The sequence below is a fragment of the Neomonachus schauinslandi genome, chromosome 9 (genome assembly GCF_002201575.2).
Source record: "Neomonachus schauinslandi chromosome 9, ASM220157v2, whole genome shotgun sequence".
Lineage (NCBI taxonomy): Eukaryota > Metazoa > Chordata > Mammalia > Carnivora > Phocidae > Neomonachus > Neomonachus schauinslandi.
In genome coordinates this window covers 35,802,759-35,823,718 of record NC_058411.1, presented here as the reverse complement: position 1 = coordinate 35,823,718, position 20,960 = coordinate 35,802,759, and the positions used below count along the sequence as shown (strand labels likewise).

Below are 20,960 nucleotides of genomic sequence, written 5' to 3'. Positions count from 1 at the left end.
ATTTTACTTATTTCTACTCAGACTAGTGTTCCAAGAATATTCTATGTTCCAACTGTTTCATATCCTCACCAATACCCGATGTTGGGAGATTTAATTTTCTTTTTTAAAGATTTTATTTATTTGAGAGAGAGCACAAGTGACAAGCAGATCCCCTGCTGAACATGGAGCCTGACACGAGGCTCCATCCCAAGACCCCGAGATCATGACCTGAGCTGAAGTCAGATGCTTAACCAACTGAGCCACCCAGGTGCCCCAAGGGAGTTTTAATTTTTGCCAGTCTGATGGATGAGAAGTGATATTTCATTGTGGTTCTAATCTGCATCTTTATTATTATTACTTTATTATTATTAACATGTATGAGCATCTCTATTATTACATCTTATTATTGCATCTCTATTATTATTACTACATTATTATTAACATATATGAGCCTCTTTTTTGAGTATTTCTTGGTCTTTCATATTTCATCTTCTGAAAAACTGCCTGCTCAAACCATTGCCCAATTTTTATTGGATTGCTCATCTTTTCTTTTTTGACTTGTAGAGATTTATGCTATATTTTGGAAGCTCGTCTTTTGTTATATATGTAACATATATCTTTACAGAGAGGGTTTCCTATTAAATACCTGTCCTGGTTTGAGGCTTTATCCTTCGGCCTCCAGCATTCCAGGGAAGGGCTAATAAAACTGAAACTCAGCAAATGCCCTCAAAGTGAAAAACTGTCCTTAAGGCTCAGCTTATTTCTCTCTATTTCAACTTTCATATAGTTTGGGGTCTCTGAATACTCCTTAATTCCTTTCCAGTTTATTATTTTATTTGAATAATTTTTTAAAAATATACTTGATACTCAATTTTTAATTGTTTAGGGATTTAGACTGTATCAATTTTATACATATAATTTTATTCATAGTGTTTTTTAATATAGCACATTATGCTCTATGAAAATAGGGTGCTGCTTTTCCTTTACTTTATAACATGTGCTCTTTTCCTTATTGTAACAAAACTTCATAAAAGTAATTGCATTTGCTATAAAATATTTTACAAAATGGACTGTTGTAATATACTTAACCGTATCTTTTGTTACATGTAAAGTATATTCAAATTTTTGCCATTTTAATTACTAGTTTAATAAGTAAAAAGATTTTACTATGTAAAAAGTTTTATCAGGTTTAGGATAAATTCCTACTTTGAGGATTAATTCCTTAAGATAAATTGTGGAAGTTGAATTAATGGTTCAAATGATATGAGCATTTTTAAGACTAAGTGGTTTTGTATAAGAATTATACTTCAAAATTTCAATGAAGAATTTATACTTCATTAGCAGTGTTAAAGAACGCAATTTTACAGTTTAGGCATTTTTTAAAAGATTTTTAAATTTTATCTGAGAGAGAGAGAGAGAGCACAAGCAGGGAGAAGGACAGAGGGAGAAGGAGAAGCAGACTCCCCACTGAGCAGGGGCCCACACAGGGCTCAATCTCAAGACCCTGGGATCTTGACTTGAGCCAATGGCAGATGCTTAACCAACTAAGCCACACAGGCGCCCCTACAGTTTAGGTGTTTTGAGAACAGTCTTATCTGCCTGTTAAGTTTGCATTAAAAGTCTCATACAGGTCCCTGGGAGGAGGAGACAGTCAATAAAAATTTGGTGAAAAACACTGAATAGCACAAAGAGAATGACATACTGTTAAGTGTTCAGAATTCATTCTGGGAAGTCCAGAATTTATTGTATTAAATAAAATTTAATAACACTTTTTTCCCCTAACTGTGCTTCATAGGTGTCTTGAGAATTACAAATGCTACAGAAAAATTAAAGAGAAAATTTGCACTAACCTAAGCCAAATGGAGGCAGTTCTTGGGCAGTCCGTGTTTCCCTTGCCAGCATCTTACAAAGAAGCTTTAGAGCGCCTGGAACAGAGCAAGGTATTTGCACATCTCTAGTAAGACTGTATGCAGAAAATTGACAGAAAGAGCAGGTGGCTACAGCAGGGAATGTGACTCTGTTGCAATCCACAGAAATCTTCAGCCTGAGTGGTACACTCAAGAAAACACCCCAAACCAAACACCAAGAGGAAACATGAAACAGTGATTCCAAGAGTTCATCAGTCGGATTCACGAGACTGTAGCAAACCTACTGGTGTAGCAAACTCTTCTTAGTGATCACTCTTTTTCTTTTCTTTTTTTTTTTTAAGATTGATTGATTAATTGATTGATTTGAGAGAGAGTGTGTGTGAAAGCATGTGTGAGCGAGGGGGAGGGGAGGCAGAGGGAGAGGGAGAGACTCTCAAGCAGACTCCCACTAAGTGGGGAGCCTGCGGCGGGGGTTGATCTTAAAATCCCGATATCAAGACTTGAGCAGAAATCAAGAGTGAAATGCTCAACCGACTGAGCCACTCAGGCGCCCCAGTGATCACTCTTTCTAAAGCTTTACCTTTCATGTTATTTTGTTGGATGTTGCTGGATCAATGACAGAATTTAATGCAACTATCATAAGTCTAAACTCTGGCTACTTCTTATTCTTACTATTTAATTTTTGTATTTGCTGATTTTCATCTGTTAGAATCTATGGTATTATGTTATTAGGATTTTAATGAAAACATTCTAAATTATCTATGCTTAACATCTGTCCCCAAACAAACAAAAACAAAAACCCTAAGTAATGCGTTGGTGTTGATAAGTATAGTGCAAATTAACAACCTAGTGAAATAATGAGACTTATATTAAAATAACAATGAACTTTTAGGATGTTTACCTTTCAAAACACTTTCTTACTTGGAAGAATTGGTTTATGGGTCATTTTTGTCACCATAGTTCCAAATTCATGGGCAACACAATAATACATAGGTAATTCTAATCTGTCTCAAATTGACTTCCAAAAGGACTAAAAAATAGACCATGTAATACTTATGGATGATTTAAAATCATCAATTGTTCAAGATCTTAAGAAGTTTATAAGTCTCCAAAAAATTAATAGACATTGTATTCCTCCTATTCCTTTTCTTTCCTAAGGTTTTGGGGTCAAATCTCCTATCAACCAAAGAAGAGTTCATGAAACTACGTCAGGTCCTCAGACACCTGAGACCCGCGTGCACAGGCACTGATGACATGTGTTTGCTCAGAACCACGGCAGCTCTGTGGGACAAATGGTTGAGTTTGCTGGAGGCTGCTAAAGAGTGGGAGATATGGTGTGAAGAACTGAAGTGGGAGTGGAAATTTGTCAGTGAAGAAGTAAGTGCTTCGTTTTCAACAATCAATCCAGTTTCCTGGCAAATGTCATTTAAATTGTTTTGTTACTTTCATTTTGTTCTTATATAAAACAAGTCCTCAACTGGTACCATTTCTTTATATCATATATACATAACACATAAATGTTATAGAGGTCAGGTCCAAGTAAAATAATCCCCAAGAAATGATTCAAGTTCTTCCTTAATATAAGTGCTGTTTTTTTTGGTATCAGGTAGTACTTATAAGTAAGTACTTGCTCATTTGGGCTTTAAAATCTTTATTGTGTATCTAAGTTAATCCCTCTTAAAATGACTGTCTCTACATAACATTAAAGGTTAGAATTAAGTAATATTCATAATAACCAGCCAATTTTGAAGTTAACTACAATGGTTAACTATGGAAATTAACTCCAATTAATTGTTAACTATGGACTTAAAAATATGTATGTTGCTCTTTCTGAAAACTCTTAAAGAAAACCTCCGTAATATATATCAATCACAGATGTTAATTTAAGCATGATTCTGGATTTAAGCCATCACATATATTTAGAAAGAAAATTTAAAATAGTATAGTTATCTTAGGGTATCTTTCCAAAGGATCAGGTATAAATGAAGTACAAATCAGAACATTAAATGAAAACCCTTCTCTCTTGTTCATGCCAAAATTGCTGCTAAATTTACTTACGAGAGAAATACAATGAATCAACACTTGATTGGGGGTAGGTCACACTTTGGGATGTAAATGTTTAGCACTAGCATACTTTTCTGCTTAAAACTTGGTATTCTTGCTTTTTGCCCCACTGCATCCAAGAGAGCGAGATGGGTCACCAACATCTCTACTGGAGCCATTGGAGAAAACTCGGCCGGGGTTCTCATTCTTGCCATGTCTGCTCAAACCAGCATGGTCTGATCTGGAAACGATGGCCTCAGTATGTGCCTCCAGTGTTTCCATCAGTACTGGGAGGATACAGGTTTCATTAAGTTGGATTAAGTGAACTTCCTTGAATGGGTCATCTAAGATACCTCCCTTACTGCAGATACCCAAGATACCTACCTTAATGCTACATAAAATACATAAAATAAAATATTTGTACATAAAATGAAAATACTTCACTTAAGAAAAGCAACTTGATATTCTTGAAAATGAATATTATTTTGGTTGTGCTAGTAGGGTTTGATTAGTAAATAGACTCTTGAATGTTAAAACTTGAAGAAACTTTGTAAGTTACTGCTGTTGGCCCCCTTCTTTCCCATTCGTGTTGTAACAGTTTATTGGGTTCCTGCAGTAGGCCGTGTGCTCCTAAGAAGGCAGTTCACACATGGTGCCACCAAGTCCTTGCATTGCTGTCAGGAGTTAAATATTATTACCATTTTATTGATGGGGATACTGAGGCACTGAGAGATTTCTGTTGGCACAAGACCTCCCAGCTAGTGATTGAGCTGGGACTGTGGACGGGGGCCACATCTGTTTTGCTCACTGCTGTAACTTTAGAATCTGACTGGGGCCTTGTGCTTAGTGGGCAGTTAGTGAATATTTCTTGAGAAACAGCTCTTCTTGAAACCCAGGTCTAGGCTAATTCTAAGCTTTTGTTCTCTCTATTTTACTACATTGTCTTTCTATTTGCAATTATACCTGATTAATTCAGACCCCATTCATTTAGAACTTTGTAATTATTCATAGAAGTATTTGACAATATCTGGTGACAGTGTGTTTTTCAAAGAGTAGCACAAACAAAATATGTGCTTGTGTAATAACAATAACAACTGTAACACTTAGTGGGCGGGAGTGGAGCATGTGTTGGGCAGAATTCTAAGCACTTTATATGTATTATCATTTATTCTCACAAGAGTCCTATGAGCTGGATATTTTTATTTTATCCTCATTTTGTAGATGAGGAAAGTGAGACACAGTGAGATTGAGTAACTTGCCCAAATGCCCAAGTGGTAGAAGAGTCAAACTTACGCTCTGGTGTTTTTAAGGATGAAACTATCAACTTAAATGATATTTACACACACCGAATTGATGTAGGATTTTAAAATAGCTTGTATCCATTTACTAAAAATGATACCATCTAAACACCTGTACATGCAAGATCCTGTTAGCATGGTTGGTGCTTTGTGACAAAATGAATTTCTTTTTTTAAGATGTGGATAATAATATAATAATGCAGTATCTTTGTGGGATAAAGGTTTTGTATAAGTAGATTTTCAGAAACTTAAATGTGGTGTTTAAATTTGTAACTTAAAATACCAATTGAAATTTTGATTTGCCTTTTTCCGCCCCCCCCCCCCCCCGCCAAAATTTTACCTTCCTGTTTTCTTAAACAGAATCTGCTTGATTTAATTATTCATCTCTGGTTATTCAGAGTCATCATTTTTGTTTCAGTGATCATATGGGCTGGAATAAAGTCATGCTTTCAAAGATAATTGGAGGTATAAGGCGGGCTTCTTCCCCATGCACCAAAGTCCAAAAGACTTTTATTAGTTCCTGATTCTGCTGGTTATGGGTTTTTCAGTCTCCTTCACTCTGTTTACTTATGGTGCAACTATGGCTCCTTCTCCCTTTCTAGACTCTATAATTGACTGTGAACCTAAAAGTTTTAGAACCATATTATTAGAATTCTGTGTCCAAGGGAAATCATTCAGGGGCTTCAGAGCTTCTTCTAGATGGAAGAGTGAATGCATAATTTTTGTAGCAACTATTTTACTGATTTGGGAGCTGTCTTCATCCTTTTTAGCATAAAGTTTGTTGAGTTTTGATGAACACAGTCACATGATCACCAATGAATCTAAATGAAGACTTAGAACATTTTCATCACCCCAAAAAGTTCTCTTGTGCCCCTCTGTAATCAGCCCCTTCTATCACCTCCAGCCCCTGACAACCATTAATCTGGCTTGCCATTTCCAGAATATCATATAAATGGACTGGAGTAGTTTGTGCCTTTTGAGTCTGGCATCTTTTCACTAAGCATTATGCATGAGATGCATACATATTGCTGTTTGTATCAGTAGTTCATTTCTCTCTCTTTTTTTTTTTTTAAAGATTTTATTTATTTGACAGAGAGAGACACAGCGAGAGAGGGAACACAAGCAGGGGGAGTGGGAGAGGGAGAAGCAGGCTTCCTGCTGAGCAGAGAGCCCGATGCAGGGCTCGATCCCAGGACCCTGGGACCATGACCTGAGCCGAAGGCAGACGCTTAACGACTGAGCCACCCAGGCGCCCCAGTAGTTCATTTCTCTTAATTCCTGAGTAATACTGGACTGGGTTTGATTATCTGTCACAAGTTGAAGTATTATCTGGCTTTTGAGTAAAATTGTCCTAATAAAAATTATTCCCCCCCTCCCTCCTTGTGTGCCCCTCCTTAATCACTTACCAACTTACATCAGACAGCAGAGGCTGAAATGGGGCTCGTAGGCAGGTGGTTTATTTTGGAAAGTGATCTCAGGGAACAGGGGTGGAAGATGAGAAGAACTGGAATGAGAAAGGTCAGAACCTTTCGTTGCTTTACTCTTCTTGCGTCGTGGTTGCTGTGGTGGCTCTTTTATGGTTATCACTGGCATAGAAGCACCAAGAGATGCTCCATTAAGTTCTGGGTTACAGACATACTTCTTTCAACTCTGATGTCTATTAGAAACTCTAGGTGTACAATTATCTCTGACAATACAGCAGTTCCTTTCTTTGCTTGCTGGTTCTCTGGCAGGGAGGTTGCAAAACAACCCGGTGGAACCGTCTTATCTCATTCCCTGGTGGAAATGTAGCTGCCTGCCTAAGAACTAGCACTTCTAATCCAACTGAATTTAGGTTTGAGGTGGTTGAAAGCATACATTCTGTAACTAGGTCTTTTCGAGAGGGGCCATCTATACATATATCCATGTATTCTAGTGACCGGGGACTCAGTTGGATCATATGGCCCAAGTGGGAGGGCAGGTTATACCATTGCGTGACCTGCTGCAGACCTCCCTCAACATTGGCAGCAGTCTGATAAATGGGTCTGAGCGATATTCTCAAGGATAGCATATACTGCCTCCAAAATCCCAATGGACACATCCAGTGCTGGGCCTCTTTCTTAAAGGTAGAGGTACAGGATTGAACGACTTGATCTTTATGTTATGGAATTCTGGCACGCCCTAGACCACTGAGCTCCTGGAAACTTAATTTATGCTGGAATTCCTAAATTTTCATAGGCTTTATTTTTTACCCTTTGGCATCCAGGTTTTCATTTATCATTTCAATTAGCGTTGAATAAATGTAGTTGCCTGGTGTGATATTCTGTAATGTCAAGATTGCCAGATGCCTGACTCAGTTTGAACATTAGAGCAGGAGAGTTGATAGGGTTAGGGCAGAATGTGGTAAATGTATGATGCAGCTAAGGTGAGGGCCACGGTGTTTGAGGAGGTGCATTAGAGGGATCTGATTTTCTGTGTCTTCGTTCTGGGGTCAAGGATGATAGAACTCCATTTTGCTGATACGCGATGTTATGTATTTCTGGGTTCTGCACATCGCCATGTTGACAAATACATGATTAGTTAGGACTGCTTTCCTCTGGGTGTAGGTGTTAGGGTAACAAGGAAGTACCGGACTTACTTGTTTGAGCATAGAGGAATAGGATGTGAAAGAAAAGACCCCTGTAGAAAAATTACCCAGCAGTTGCCCAACCTTTTATATAGTAGTTGCAGTTTGGTGGAGCTCATTCTAACTGGCTTATAGATATCTCAAGAGAAATAACTGCTTTCTGCAACTGAAATCTGAAGGAGAGAGAAATTATTTATGAAAATATTCAACAGTGTTTCCTTCAGCTCACGACAGCAATACTTCATTTTAATCTCATATCTGCATGATCAATGGCTGGGAACTCTGGGATTCCAATAGTGCAGGAATAATATTCCCAGTTAGAGGAAGACAGATACCACTTTGAGCGAGGATATGGCATTAGGAACCCTTTGAACAGCCAGTATACAAAAATTATGATGGCCAAGGTATATTTCAGCTCCTTAAATGGTCCGAGTATATTTTAGTTATTTCAGTTCTCTTTTTTTTGTTTGTTGAATTAGATTGAACGGGAAGCAATTATTTTAGATAATCTTCAAGAGGATCTCCCTGAAATTTCAAAAACAAAAGAGGCGGCCGCTACAGAAGAGCTTTGTGAGCTGCAAGACTCTTTATGCCGTTACCAAGAAAATGTGGAGAAGCAGCAGCTGTTACTGACCTTACTTCTTCAGCGCATGAGAAGTATCCAGAATGCTCCCCAAAGCTTAGAGGCTATAAAGACGATTCCAGCATTTCAAGAGATTATATCGATGCAGGAACGATGCAACAAGTAAGACTTATGAAAAACTGTTTAGGAAACGTGCCTGACAATTTAGGCTTAAAATTTAGAAAATACTGGATTTTGAAAATATAAAAATATAGCATAATGACAAATGATATGATAGATTTGGGTTAACGCAGAAAAGTATAAAAAGGGTTGGAATGGTACATACCCTGTGGAAGATAGTATGGAGGTTCCTCACAAGATTAAAAATAGAAATACCATATGCTCCAAGAATCCCACTATTGGGTATTTGCCCAGGGAAAATGAAAACGTTACCTCGAAAGATACATGCACCCCTATGTTTATTGCAGTATTATTTACAATAGCCAGGACATGGAAGCAACCAAAGTGTCCATCAATAGACAAAAGGATAAGGAAAATATGGTATATGTACCCAATGAAATACTACACAGCCATAGAAAAGGATAAGATCATGCCACTTGAGACAACATGAATGGACCTAGAGGGTATTATACTAAGTGAAATAAGTCAATCTGAGAAAGACAAATACCATATGACTTCACTCATAAACTGGATCTCAAAAAAAAAAAAAAGAATAAACAAACAGAATAAACAAAGCAGAACTGGAGGGGAGGGAGGGAGGTGGATGGGCAAAATGGGTGAAGGGGAGTGGGAGATATAGGCCTTTAGTTACGGACTAAGTCGGAATAAAAAGCAGATCATAAGGAATACAGTCAATTTAATAGCGATGTAATGGGACAGATAGTGGCTATGCTTGTGGTGAGTATAGAATAATGTATAAACCTGTCCAATCACTACATTGTACACCAGAAACAAATGTAGCATTGTGTGTCAACTATACTCAAGAAGAGCGGGGGGGGGGGGGTGGGAAAGATTAATAACAATAAAAACAAGCGTATGTTCTCCATCCTGGTATCAATGAGGATGAATATCCTTTGAATTTTTTTCTTAATGTTTGCTGTTTTTCTATTCTAGTAATATATATTCACTATAGGAAGTTTAGGGAATGTGGAAAATTATAAAGATTAATATAAACCCCCCTTTAATTTTACCATTCAACAATAATCACTGCCAATCACTCATCTTTTTTCCTATGATTGTATTTTTTTTTTAAAGATTTTATTTATTTAATCGACAGAGTGAGAGAGAGAGGTAACACAAGCAGGGGGAGTGGGAGAGGGAGAAGCAGGCTTCCCGCTGAGCAGGGAGCCCGATGTGGGGCTTGATCCCAGGACCCTGGGATCATGACCCGAGCCGAAGGCAGTTGCTTAACCAACTGAGCCACCCAGGCGCCCCCCTATGATTGTATTTTTAAACAAATTATGATCATAATACTATACTGTTTTGTTGTCTGCTAAATGATTTATCAGCATATCACGTTACCTATGCCATTAAATGTTCCTTAAAACATAACTATGTAATATTTCACATGTGAATATGCCATAATTTATTTAACCAAAGCCCTAATATAGAACTTTTAAATTATACATAATTTTTTTTTTTTACTTTTGTAAAAACACTGTAGTGAATATTCTTATGCTAGAATCTCTGTCTGCGTCTGTGATTAATTCTTCGAGAAAGACGCCAAGAAATAGAATGATTGGGTCAAAGGATATAATGTATTTACGGCTAGATATACTTACCAAAAAACTCTCAGGAAAGATTGTACCCTCTTAAACTTCTCCACTAATAAGGTGGCTACATCCACAGCAAATGGGGTCGGCTGAGATAAAAAGGCGAATGGGGTCATCTATCCCCAAAAGCCCACCCGTGACTCCATTCTCTAGGAGTCATATTCAGTTGAACTTGAGGATCACATGGAGAAAGTAGGATGGAGAGAGCAATTGGAATGTAAAGTGTGAAAAGAGGATATTTTTTTTTATTCTTATGTTAATCCCCATACATTACATCATTAGTTTTAGAAGTAGTGTTCCATGATTCATTGTTTGTGCATAACACCCTGTGCTCCATGCAGAATGTGCCCTCCTCAATACCCACCACCAGGCTAACCCATCCTCCCACCCCCCTCCCCTCTAGAACCCTGTTTGTTTTTCAGAGTCCATCGTCTCTCATGGTTCGTCTACCCCTCCGATTTCCCCCGCTTCATTCTTCCCCTCCTTCTACCTTCTTCTTCTTCTTGAAAAGAGGATGTTTAGAGAGGTTTTTGATTGAGTGATAGAATTTGGTATATATTTGTGTATGTAGTAAATAAATCATTGAAAACTGATACTTTTTGCTCAGGAAAAAATATCTTCTTTTGTGAATTATGCAGACATTGTGTTAATTGTTGAAATAAAACTATCTCACAAGAGAGCAGGATAGAGACACTATTTTGATGTTGTATGTTAGGCTTTTTCAGAAAGCTCAAGAAAATAAGGAATTGTTGGAGAATGAAATCCAAGAAAGACATTCTTTCACAAAAGAAATAATTACTTTGAAGAATTTATTTCAACAGACTGCAACTTCTTTTCAAAATATGGAATTACAAGACCACCCAGAAAAGGCAGAACAGTTTGAGGTAAGTGAGGAATGAAGTGAGGAACCAGTGAATGTGGCCGACACAGGTCTGCAGTCTTGAATCCAAAGTCCTTGGGGCAGAGGTAACTTTGTGACTAGAGTGGAGGGAGTGGTCCAGGAGAGAGGAAAGCACATGCAAAGGCCCTGTGGCATGGTATGGGCCAAGCCATAAGAGATCACTGTGGCTAGAGTGCAGAGAATAAAGTTGAGAGCAGGGAGGTAGGCCAGGCTGGACCCATCAGTCCTTTTTCAGTGGCTTTTCAGGTGTGTTTGGTGAACAGGGGCCCCAGAGCATTATTGAGTAGGGTGTTAAGACTACTGACTTTAGTAGGATGTATGATTTATCTCTGATAGGGGTGCAACTGTTTTTACTCCCAACACTTCTGACACCAAATGTGTGGGGGTTTTCCCCCAAGTCTCTCGAAGCCAACTAGGTGTCCTACAATTCAGTTCAACAGTAACACTAACTAGCAGGAGTTAGCACAGACCACACAGATTAAGGGCTCACTTCCGCAAGACCACCCCCATTTCAGAAGCCAGTCACAAGTCCTGGGCCTCCTGTAATTCTGACTGACTTGCTATCGATCAGGGGTTCCCATGACCCCCTCCTCAGGTTTAATAATTTACTAGAACGGCTTATAGAAGTCAGGAAAGCACTTTACTATTACTGGTAAAGGATACAACTGGGAATCAGCCAATAAAAGAGATGCATGGAGCAAGGTAAGTGGGTAGTCCAGGCCCTCTCTGGGTGTACCACTCTCCCAGCACCAACTCCAGATTCTCCATACCTCACTGATCAGGGGTTTTTATGGTAGTTCCATTATGGAGGCATGATTGGTTAAATCATTGGCCGTTGATAATTAACTCAACTTCAGCGGTTCGCCCCACCCTAGAGGTTGGGAATTGGGGCTGAAAGTTCCAACCCCCTAATCACATGATTGGTTCCTCTGGCAACCAGGCCCCATCCTGAATCTCTCTAGAGGCGCCCCAAGAGTCATTCATTAGCATAAACTCAGGTGTGGTTGAAAAGGGCTTGTTATAACAAAAGACACTCCTATCCAGGAAATTCCAAGGGTCTTAGAAGCTGTTCAGGAACCAGGGATGACAACCAAATATATCTCTTAAATCGCACTATCACAAGGGCTGTGCACATCCTCCTGTGTTATTTGGGACCTCATTTTTTAAGAATGATTCTGGCCCAGTGGTAACAAGCAAAATCGGCAATTGGAAGTTTACTCCCGAGTCACGTGCTGTTGTTAATCAGAGCTCAGTGTTGATAGAGGGAACTTACTCTCCCTTACCATGGGGAAGTTATCTGTGTGTAGCTCTGAATGAAGACCTATACTCTGACTAGGTCTAGATAAAACAGGATGGCACTGTACTTCAAACTCCACCTTTGTCTGAATGGCATTGTTCTCTAACTTTCCATCTCTAGATTTGTTTTCGCTGAGGGTTAAGAAAAAGAAAACAGTGGCACATCATGGAGTCATTCAAATTGTAATCATTCTTCAGTGCGGTGACTCAACCCATTAACACGAATAATGCTACTGAACAGCTACTGTAAAAACAAAACAAACCCCAAAAAACCACAGTAAAGTCAAGAAGTATTTTTCCACTTGATCTTTGGGAAACTTTCCCAAACAAATGAGTTTCTCCTTTATAATTAGTGCAGGAGAACGTAGATCAGATTTTGTTTCTAGGCCATAGCCAATAGACTATTTGTTCAGGTTTCTTTTATCTCCTAAAACCCACATTCTTTGCAGGGAACTGGAACCCTCCCTTTTGAAAGAAGTCGGCTCTGCTGGGCTGTCTAATTACATGAAAGCAGACACTTGTGCTTCGAGCCTAGGGCTTTTAGTGGCCTTGAATCATTGTGATGATAATGTAGGAAGAAGCAGAAATGGCAACAAGTTAATAACAACAACAACAACAAAACTTCTTTGAAACTTTTTTGCTACTTGGAGCTTTTTAGATCAAGACTGCAATGGAGGTAGTTAAATCCTAGAGGTACTTTAGAAGCAGGAGATGTTGTAATGTCTTTTGAGGACAATGGTTTGACACTATGAAGAGGTATCAAGTTTAATTCTTACACACTAGGAAGCATCATCTGACCAAACTGAGTATCTCTCGGGCCTTAATCGGCTTGTATCAGTAGTGAGGCTTTGTCATGCAAAGTGTGCTCATTTAAATCATAAGGATGTGCTGGAAAGCTGCTTTCACTTTTAGAGTTAAACTTTTTCCCCTTTCTGTGCCTATTTGAAACTCTCTTGATGATTTTAGGAGCTTCAAAGCATTTTTAAGAAAGGGAAGCTAACTTTTGAGAATATTATGGAAAAACTGCGAATCAAGTATTCTGAAATGTACACCCTAGTCCCTGCAGAGATTGACTCCCAGGTGGAAGAATGCAGAAAAGCTTTAGAAGACATAGATGAGAAGGTAATAATCCTTTGTATGAGTGTTATTATTTATGAGTTGAATGGGTATAAAGAAAAGATCATGTAATGTCACATTTTCATTTGCCCTGATTTCAGCTATGACTGTTTTTAGAGTTTAGATAAGTGATAATTTTGTGTATTGAATATGGAGATAAAATTGCTCTAAATAAGTGACAGATAACAGAATTAGATAATGTGTTTATTTTTAGTTGTCAAGATGCTTAGCTTTTCTTCTCTTGCATTTAAAAGCAGAATTATAGATTAGCTTTTACTTGGCTTTTTTTTTTTAACTGGAGAATCACTTTAAAATATTGGGCATGAATAATACTTTGCTTTAAAACTTACTGCCTGTGAATGTTTTGAAATTGCAACCAAGGACAATAAGAATATAAATTTCACAACTCACTAGGAATAGCATTTAACACACACTATCTTTTTGATGGTGGCAACACAGTTCTCACAGAACATACCTGAGCAAATCTTTTTCCCCGAATGGATGAATCTGAAGATTGGAAGAAAGAGTGGGAAATGTTTCATAGTACTGGAGACCCAGGAGTTTAGCAAGACAAATTTATTGGATTATAGAAAGGCAGCTTACATCCAACGGAACAAAATTCTGTTTGGTCCAGAAGGACTTTTGTATTGCTTTCAGGGATCATTTCTATAGTTTGTATTGCTTTTTGAAATCTGGGGTACCTCTAACTTAATACAATAGATTTTAAATGCAAACAAACATACAAAAAGTTGTATTTCAAACTCAGTTAACTTCTTTGACAGATTTCTCAGGAAAATCTGACCCATGAAAAAACATGTAGGCTCCTAATATATATTTCTAAGAAATTTTGTTGATTTAACACACAAAAACTGTTATGAGGTGCTTTCTCAAGAATCATGCACTATTGATTTTAAGACAATACTAAAGGTTTTGAGAGCAGCTAAATTTGTTTCCATGAATACTTCATGTGAAAATCGCTAACAAAGGGAATAATCAAAATCAATTTTAAATTTAGGGGTTGAAAGTTTCAGTGGTAACTTGTATGTTTGTAACAAATAGCAACTGATTTTTATTGTTAGATGTATCTGGAGGATCCAGGCAGACTCAGAACCATTTGGTGTAATTCGGAGGGCTGCTTACTTTTCCTAAATCATGGTCTCTCCTAATGTACCTAAATTATATGCTTTTCTGCCAAGAGAATAACTGCCCCAAGGATCAGAAAACTTCACTTTGTAGTAATTTGTTACATAGCAATAAAAAGCTGTTACAGCAATTTAAAAACTAACATAGGATTAATTTTTTTTCCTAAAAATCTCGACAGCGTTATGGTCTGTGGAATAAAAACATTTTATAAAAGTATCAACATCCTGAAATGTGAAAAAGAGCCTGGGATTCCAGAGTCTGGTGACTCAGGGCTTTTCAGGACAAGTTCAACTGCTGCCTTGATTCGTGACCTTAAGCGAGTCAATTAGCCTGTGTTTAGTTTCTGCATCTGTGTACTATCTGCACTGAAAGGTTTTAGTCTTAATGGTTATACAGATATAGTCGTTTTTAAAAGGGTTAAAGGATTATACACAAGCATAAAGTATTATTTGGTTATTTAGTAGCTGCTGGGAGAAAGCCTTATCAACATAGCCTTAAAAAAAAAAAAAAAAAAAAACAACAAAAAAAAATCAGGTATTTGAAAAATGACATAGTCAACATTCATCTGTTATCATTCCTAGCCCAAGTTATTTTCTTAAAAAATCATTCAGATAAAAAAAATTACACTGTTTAGCAGCTAGATTTCTGATTGCTGTGAAAACATAATACTAGAAACATTCACACAGAGAAAAACTAAGCTTTGTGCATCCTCAAGGAAGAGCGAGTTTTAGGTTATTTCACCCAAATGAATATTACGGTGGGGATTAGATTTTTTTAAGTTAGCTTGAGAATAAGTTAGGTTTTATTGAAAACAGTGCTGTGCAGGGGTCTTTCTCATAAAATGAGAGACTGTATAATGAACACTTATCCCCCTTGAATTTTTTCATATCATTTGCTCCATTGGGGTGTGTCTCAGACAGTACACTCATAGTTTGAGTGTACTCCGCACAGATCTGTAGTACATACTGTGGATTACATTCAACAAATTTTTGTTTGTTGATTTGGATTGGATTTAAAATGTCAGGTCAGCACAGGCACCATTTCCTAGTCTGCTAATCTACTCTCTCATTAACGTATTAGCTAGTAGGGTTTGGGATGTTCCCCCTAGCCTATAAATAAAATTGCCTAACAGTGTGACTATCCATTTTGCCACCTGAACCTGTGCTAGAGTATTGAAGACATCCGTGAGCCAAATATGTCTTTCTTTCATTGTAACAGATTAGTAATGAAGTTTTGAAAAGTTCACCCTCATATACAATGAGTAGGAAAATAGAGGAAATTAACAATGGGCTTCACAATGTTGAAAAGATGCTGCAGCAGAAAAGCAAAAATATTGAGAAAGCCCAAGAAATTCAAAAGGTAACACCCTCCTTTAATTTCCCTCTGCATTTGATGTTCCTCCTGTTCCTCAGTCCTCAGGGTGTGCTCTATGGGATGAATCCAAAGCACAGAGATCCTAATCCAGATCCACAGGGTCCCCCTTACTGAGTGTCCCCTGCAGAAGCTTGGTGGAGGAAGTTGCATTTAAGAACTGTTCTCAGTTGTTGGGGTTTTTTTGGGGGGGGGGGGGGCCGGGGGGGGGGGGGGGGGAGACTCCCAAGCAGGCTCCATGCCCAGCACAGAACCTCACAACCCTGAGATCATGACCTGAGCCGAAACCAAGTGTCGGACACTTAACTGACTGAGCCATCCAGGCTCCCCAAGAACTGTTCTCAGTTTTTCCATGGTGGGAATATGCCTGAACCCCTGAGAGCCTGCAGTTTTGAACCAACCTTTTCACAAGTAAAGGAGAGTAATGACCTTATCCTGGGAAGACTGATATAAAAAATATTATATATAAATATCAAATATAAAAAACAAAGCTAACATGTTCCTATGTTTGAGCATTTCTTGGAGTCTTTGTTTTCTAAGGTGGATTAACATGGGGAATATAATACAGAACATTTCTGAAACGTATTTGATTAAAAAATATATTTCAATAGGATTTGAATAGAATTAACAGCTTTTCTTTAGACTACAAGGAGAAACAGGAAAATAGAAATTCCAAATTTATTTTCCATGTAAAATATCTTAGGAAATCAAGTGTTAGGTAAAACTGTATATAAGCATGATTTTCTACCGTTAATTCCCTAGTAAACTTCAGCATGTGGAAAGCATTCTTACTCTAATCTAAATTTTAAGGAAGTATTTTATATGAATGGAGACTTTTAAAAATAGGTTAGAATATGCCTCACCATTGGACAAAATCTTGATTTTTTTTTTTAAGATTTTATTTATTTGACAGAGAGAGACAGTGAGAGAAGGAACACAAGCAGGGGGAGTGGGAGAGGGAGAAGCAGGCGTCCCACAGAGCAGGGAGCCCGACGCAGGGCTCAATCCCAGGACCCTGGGATCATGACCTGAGCCGAAGGCAGACGCTTAACGACTGAGCCACCCAGGCGCCCCTTGATTCTTAATAAGTAGAGGAACCTAAAGTACATTTTTCCTATTTCTAAAAATTTGGTTCTTAAGCAAATATTAAATAAGAATTAAATATTTTACCTTTGAGAGTTTCTCTGACCATGCAAGTCCAGGTTTGAATCCAATCTACTGGATTCTTGAAGCCAAAAGCAGTCACTAAATTTTTTCCCACTGCATTAATCCTAAGTCAAAACTTTTTGTTAGTTTTATTTTTATACTTTTTTTTTTTTAAAGTAGGCTCCATGCCCAATGTGGAGCCCAATGCAGGCTTGAACTCAAGACCCTGAGATCAAGACCTGAGCTAAAACCAACTGAGCCACCCACACACCCCTATTTTTACACTTAATGAAATTGTTTTCTAGATTAAATACACACACACACATATATATATGGTCTAAAAAGATTCGGGTATAACATAATGTTACCTCATCACTCTTGAAAGAGTAGGGTTATTTTGACCTTGTTTGGTGTCATTTGTCCCTGGAAATGTCCAGGTCTCTCTGCACTCTTGCAGCTAATTCTGTACCTGAAACGAATAGAGTTAGACTAAGAGACCTCAGAAAAGGTGTTTTTCAATTTAGGTCACAAGTGGTTTCTGGGCATAAGTGAAATAGCGTGCCTGTGATGTTTTAGTAGCATTCACAAGTGCAAATACGGTGCAGAAGCTAGGAATTAACACGAGTCAGGGCCTCTGCATTCAAAGTGACTATGATTTCCTTCTCCAGAAAATGTGGGACGAGCTAGACCTCTGGCATTCCAAGCTAAATGAGCTGGATTCTGAAGTGCAGGACATTGTTGAACAGGATCCAGGACAGGCTCAAGAATGGATGGATAACTTGATGATTCCTTTCCAGCAGTATCAGCAAGTCTCACAGAGAGCGGAATCTAGAACCTCACAGTTAAATAAGGTATGAGAGTAACACGTGATAACTACCCTTAGCTTGCGGTATTGAGAAGGCTTTGAAACAAAATGAAAGTAGATATTCAGAGACAGCCAGTTTCTCTTCAATTGCCAGTTTAAGGTACTGAAGCTAGAGCCACACGACAGGTTCAGGTGGGCACCGGGAGGATAGATTTAACAGCTGACACCCCAGGAAGTCTGCCTGGACAGGCGGAAGCAAGTGTCCAGAAGCCAGACTGCTGCAAGAGTCCACCTGAGCATTGGGCTTCCCAGTAGGTCATGGGCATTTCCGACAGGCAATCTCAAGAATCCCTGAGGGGAGCCAGCCACAAGAAAGAATGTCATTCAGGAACAAGACACTGTCTCTCCCACCTTTCCAAGTAGGGGTCGTGGTGGGTGAGTTGTACATGTGATCTAGCAAGAACGAGGCAGGAGCCTAGGCCCAGACGAACTGGGATATTAGAGGAAAAGGCCCCGTATGGGAGGACAAAACTCAAATCCAGTTTTGAGAATGAAGCATAAAATGGGAACCCGACGAGTTGCAAGGCTACCTGGGAACTGTTACTGAGACCCATAGCATTAGGGTAGAACTTCTTAAGTCCTTTCCATGTATGGTCAGGATTATTTGTCTTAAAAGTTAGAAAGGTCAAAACCTGGAGGGTGTGGGCGAGTCCCCCCAGGCATGGCCTGATTAGCAGTAACAAATTCTTCATTCAAGACTCCTTTGACTCAAGGAGAAGGTGTCAGACTCTTTGCTACCGCCTCTCTTTCACAGGCCACAATTAAGATGGAGGAATATCACGACCTTTTGAGGAGTACTGAGGCTTGGATAGAAAATACTGGCCGTTTGCTGGCCAATCCTGCTGACTATGATTCTTCAAAGGCGCTGAGTCAGCACGCCAGCACCCTTCAGGTGAGTGTTCTTTCTGCGTTCCCTGAGGGTCCTAGAATCTACATAATGGTTCGTGGTCTAGCTGACTATCGTGGTGCTTTTTTCCCCTTCTTTCCCGAAAAACAACCTTATCTTCAACCATGCCAGATGGTAGAAGGAAGCTTGGAAGAGTGGCAGGCTCTAGACAGAAATTTTGGAGACAGGATCTAGTTCTTTCTGTCCTGACTCTTTGGGTAATTTACTCTTTTCCTCCGTGGGCCTCAGTTTCCCCTATCTGTGAAGAAAGAATGTTGCAGTGATTGGTGTTGATGGTTTTGGTCAACAGAATTCTAAGATGGCTCCCAATATTGCTGTCCGCTGATGTACACAACTGTGTAACCCTGTCCTGCTAAGTGCAGGCAGGGATAGGAGAGTATGTGATGAATTAGCCACTCTATTAATTAGGTTACAGTATATGGCTAAGGTAATGGGTTAGTCACTCCCTTGAATAAATCATTAATCATGGCTATATGATTATAAGACTCCCTGAGAGCACACTGGAGAGTTCTCCAGCTGGCTTGATGAAGTAAGCTGCGATATTAGGGCAGGGCCATGGGGCTGCGACCCTTGGGCAGCCTTTAGAAGCCGAGAGTGACCCCCACCCCCCACCCCCCAGTCAGTAGCCAGCAGGAAAAGTGAGATCTCAGCCCTACAACTGAATTCTCCCAACAACCTAAGTGAACTTGGAAGAGAAACCTGTGCTCCAGATGGCACCTTGATCTCAGCCTGTGATAGCCTTTGATAGCCAAGGACCCTCCTAAGCTATGCCTGTACTCGAGTCATGGAAACTAGGAGATCATACATTTGTTTTATTTTAAGCCACGAAGTTTGTGGCAATTAGTTACACAGCATTAGAAAACTAATCCATAGTTCCTTCCAGTTACAGCATGCTGTGATTCCAAACATTCTGTCATTTTGGTGCCCGATGGCTCCATGCTAGCTTACAAAGACCAAACAAATGAGGGTATTTTCTTACCTGGGGCCATGACTAAAAGAGATCTTGCAGATGCCAAGTATTGGCTTAAGTTTTACTGTGAAGGCGTATTTCCTTCTCTCATATTATTCAACCACAAGAAAGAATCTCTTAGGAAAAGGTTTATTCTATCACAATTTTTAGAATAATCAGACCTCAATGTTGATCCAGCTCCTTTTTATATCTTTAGACTAGCACAATATATTCCCAAGAGAACAGCTGACTTCATACCTCCCTGATGTTTGAGATTTGCCCTGTGATTGCCTTGTGGTAACTGTTACAAAGATGCCGTCTTTCAGCCACTTGTTTCTTCCCCTTGCCTGTGATTTCTGCCCCCACCTCTCGGGCTGGCTTTCCATGTCCCCATAGCATGTCCTCTTTTATTTTAAGTTGCCTGTATTTTTTACCATTTTCAAGGAGTTTGCAAAGACAGAAAAGAGGAATTAATACTCTTTTCCTCAGATGCTTGTTCTGAGTTTAAAAAATTTTTTGTCAAGAGTGAACTTAAGAGGTGCCTGGGTGGCTCAGTCGGTTAAGTGTCTGCCCTTCAGCTCAGGTCATGTTATCAGGGTCCTAGGATCGAGCCCCGCATTGGGCTTCTCTGCTCAGCGGGGAGCCTGGTTCTCCCTCTCCCTCTGCCGCTCCCCCTGCTCATTCTCTCTCGCTCTCTGTCAAATAAATAAATGGAATCTTTAAAAAAAGAGTGAACTCAGGCAAAAGCATCTAGACTTTTGCTACCTTCTACTGACACAAATGTAATGTGTAGAAGTATCTCTTAAACTGTTCAGAACATCCTAATTTGCTGGCCTTGGTTTATGAACTAGAACTTAGTGGAACTCTAGTTTATGAGCTAGAGGAAGTAGGCACAAAGGGAGGTTGATTTACCTCAGAAAGTATCCTCATAAATCCTCTAATGGGAAATAAGTCTCAAACAACTAGTTATATGTGAAATTCCCATTTTTTCCTATTTTGAAAATAGTTGTCCTATTTTTAAGATATCCTTTTCTATTTTTTCTAGCATTACCAGGCATTGATTTTTTTTTTAAAGATTTTGTTTATTTATTTATTTGACAGAGAGAAAGAGAGAGAGA

The 20,960-nt window shown here is 38.9% G+C and overlaps 1 protein-coding gene and 1 pseudogene across 1 annotated transcript in view; both read left to right on the top strand.

Moving 5' to 3' along the window:
* LOC110590731 (nesprin-2-like) overlaps window positions 1–20,960 on the top strand; it is a 255,228-nt gene that overhangs the window by 124,295 nt on the left and 109,973 nt on the right. Inside the window, 8 exon segments of the mRNA XM_044918082.1 lie at window positions 1,775–1,919; window positions 3,006–3,224; window positions 8,273–8,538; window positions 10,864–11,032; window positions 13,312–13,467; window positions 15,823–15,963; window positions 17,790–17,972; window positions 18,741–18,878. Of these exon segments, the coding sequence (XP_044774017.1) occupies window positions 1,775–1,919; window positions 3,006–3,224; window positions 8,273–8,538; window positions 10,864–11,032; window positions 13,312–13,467; window positions 15,823–15,963; window positions 17,790–17,972; window positions 18,741–18,878 (1,417 nt within the window).
* LOC110590732 lies at window positions 4,040–4,211 on the top strand (annotated as a pseudogene).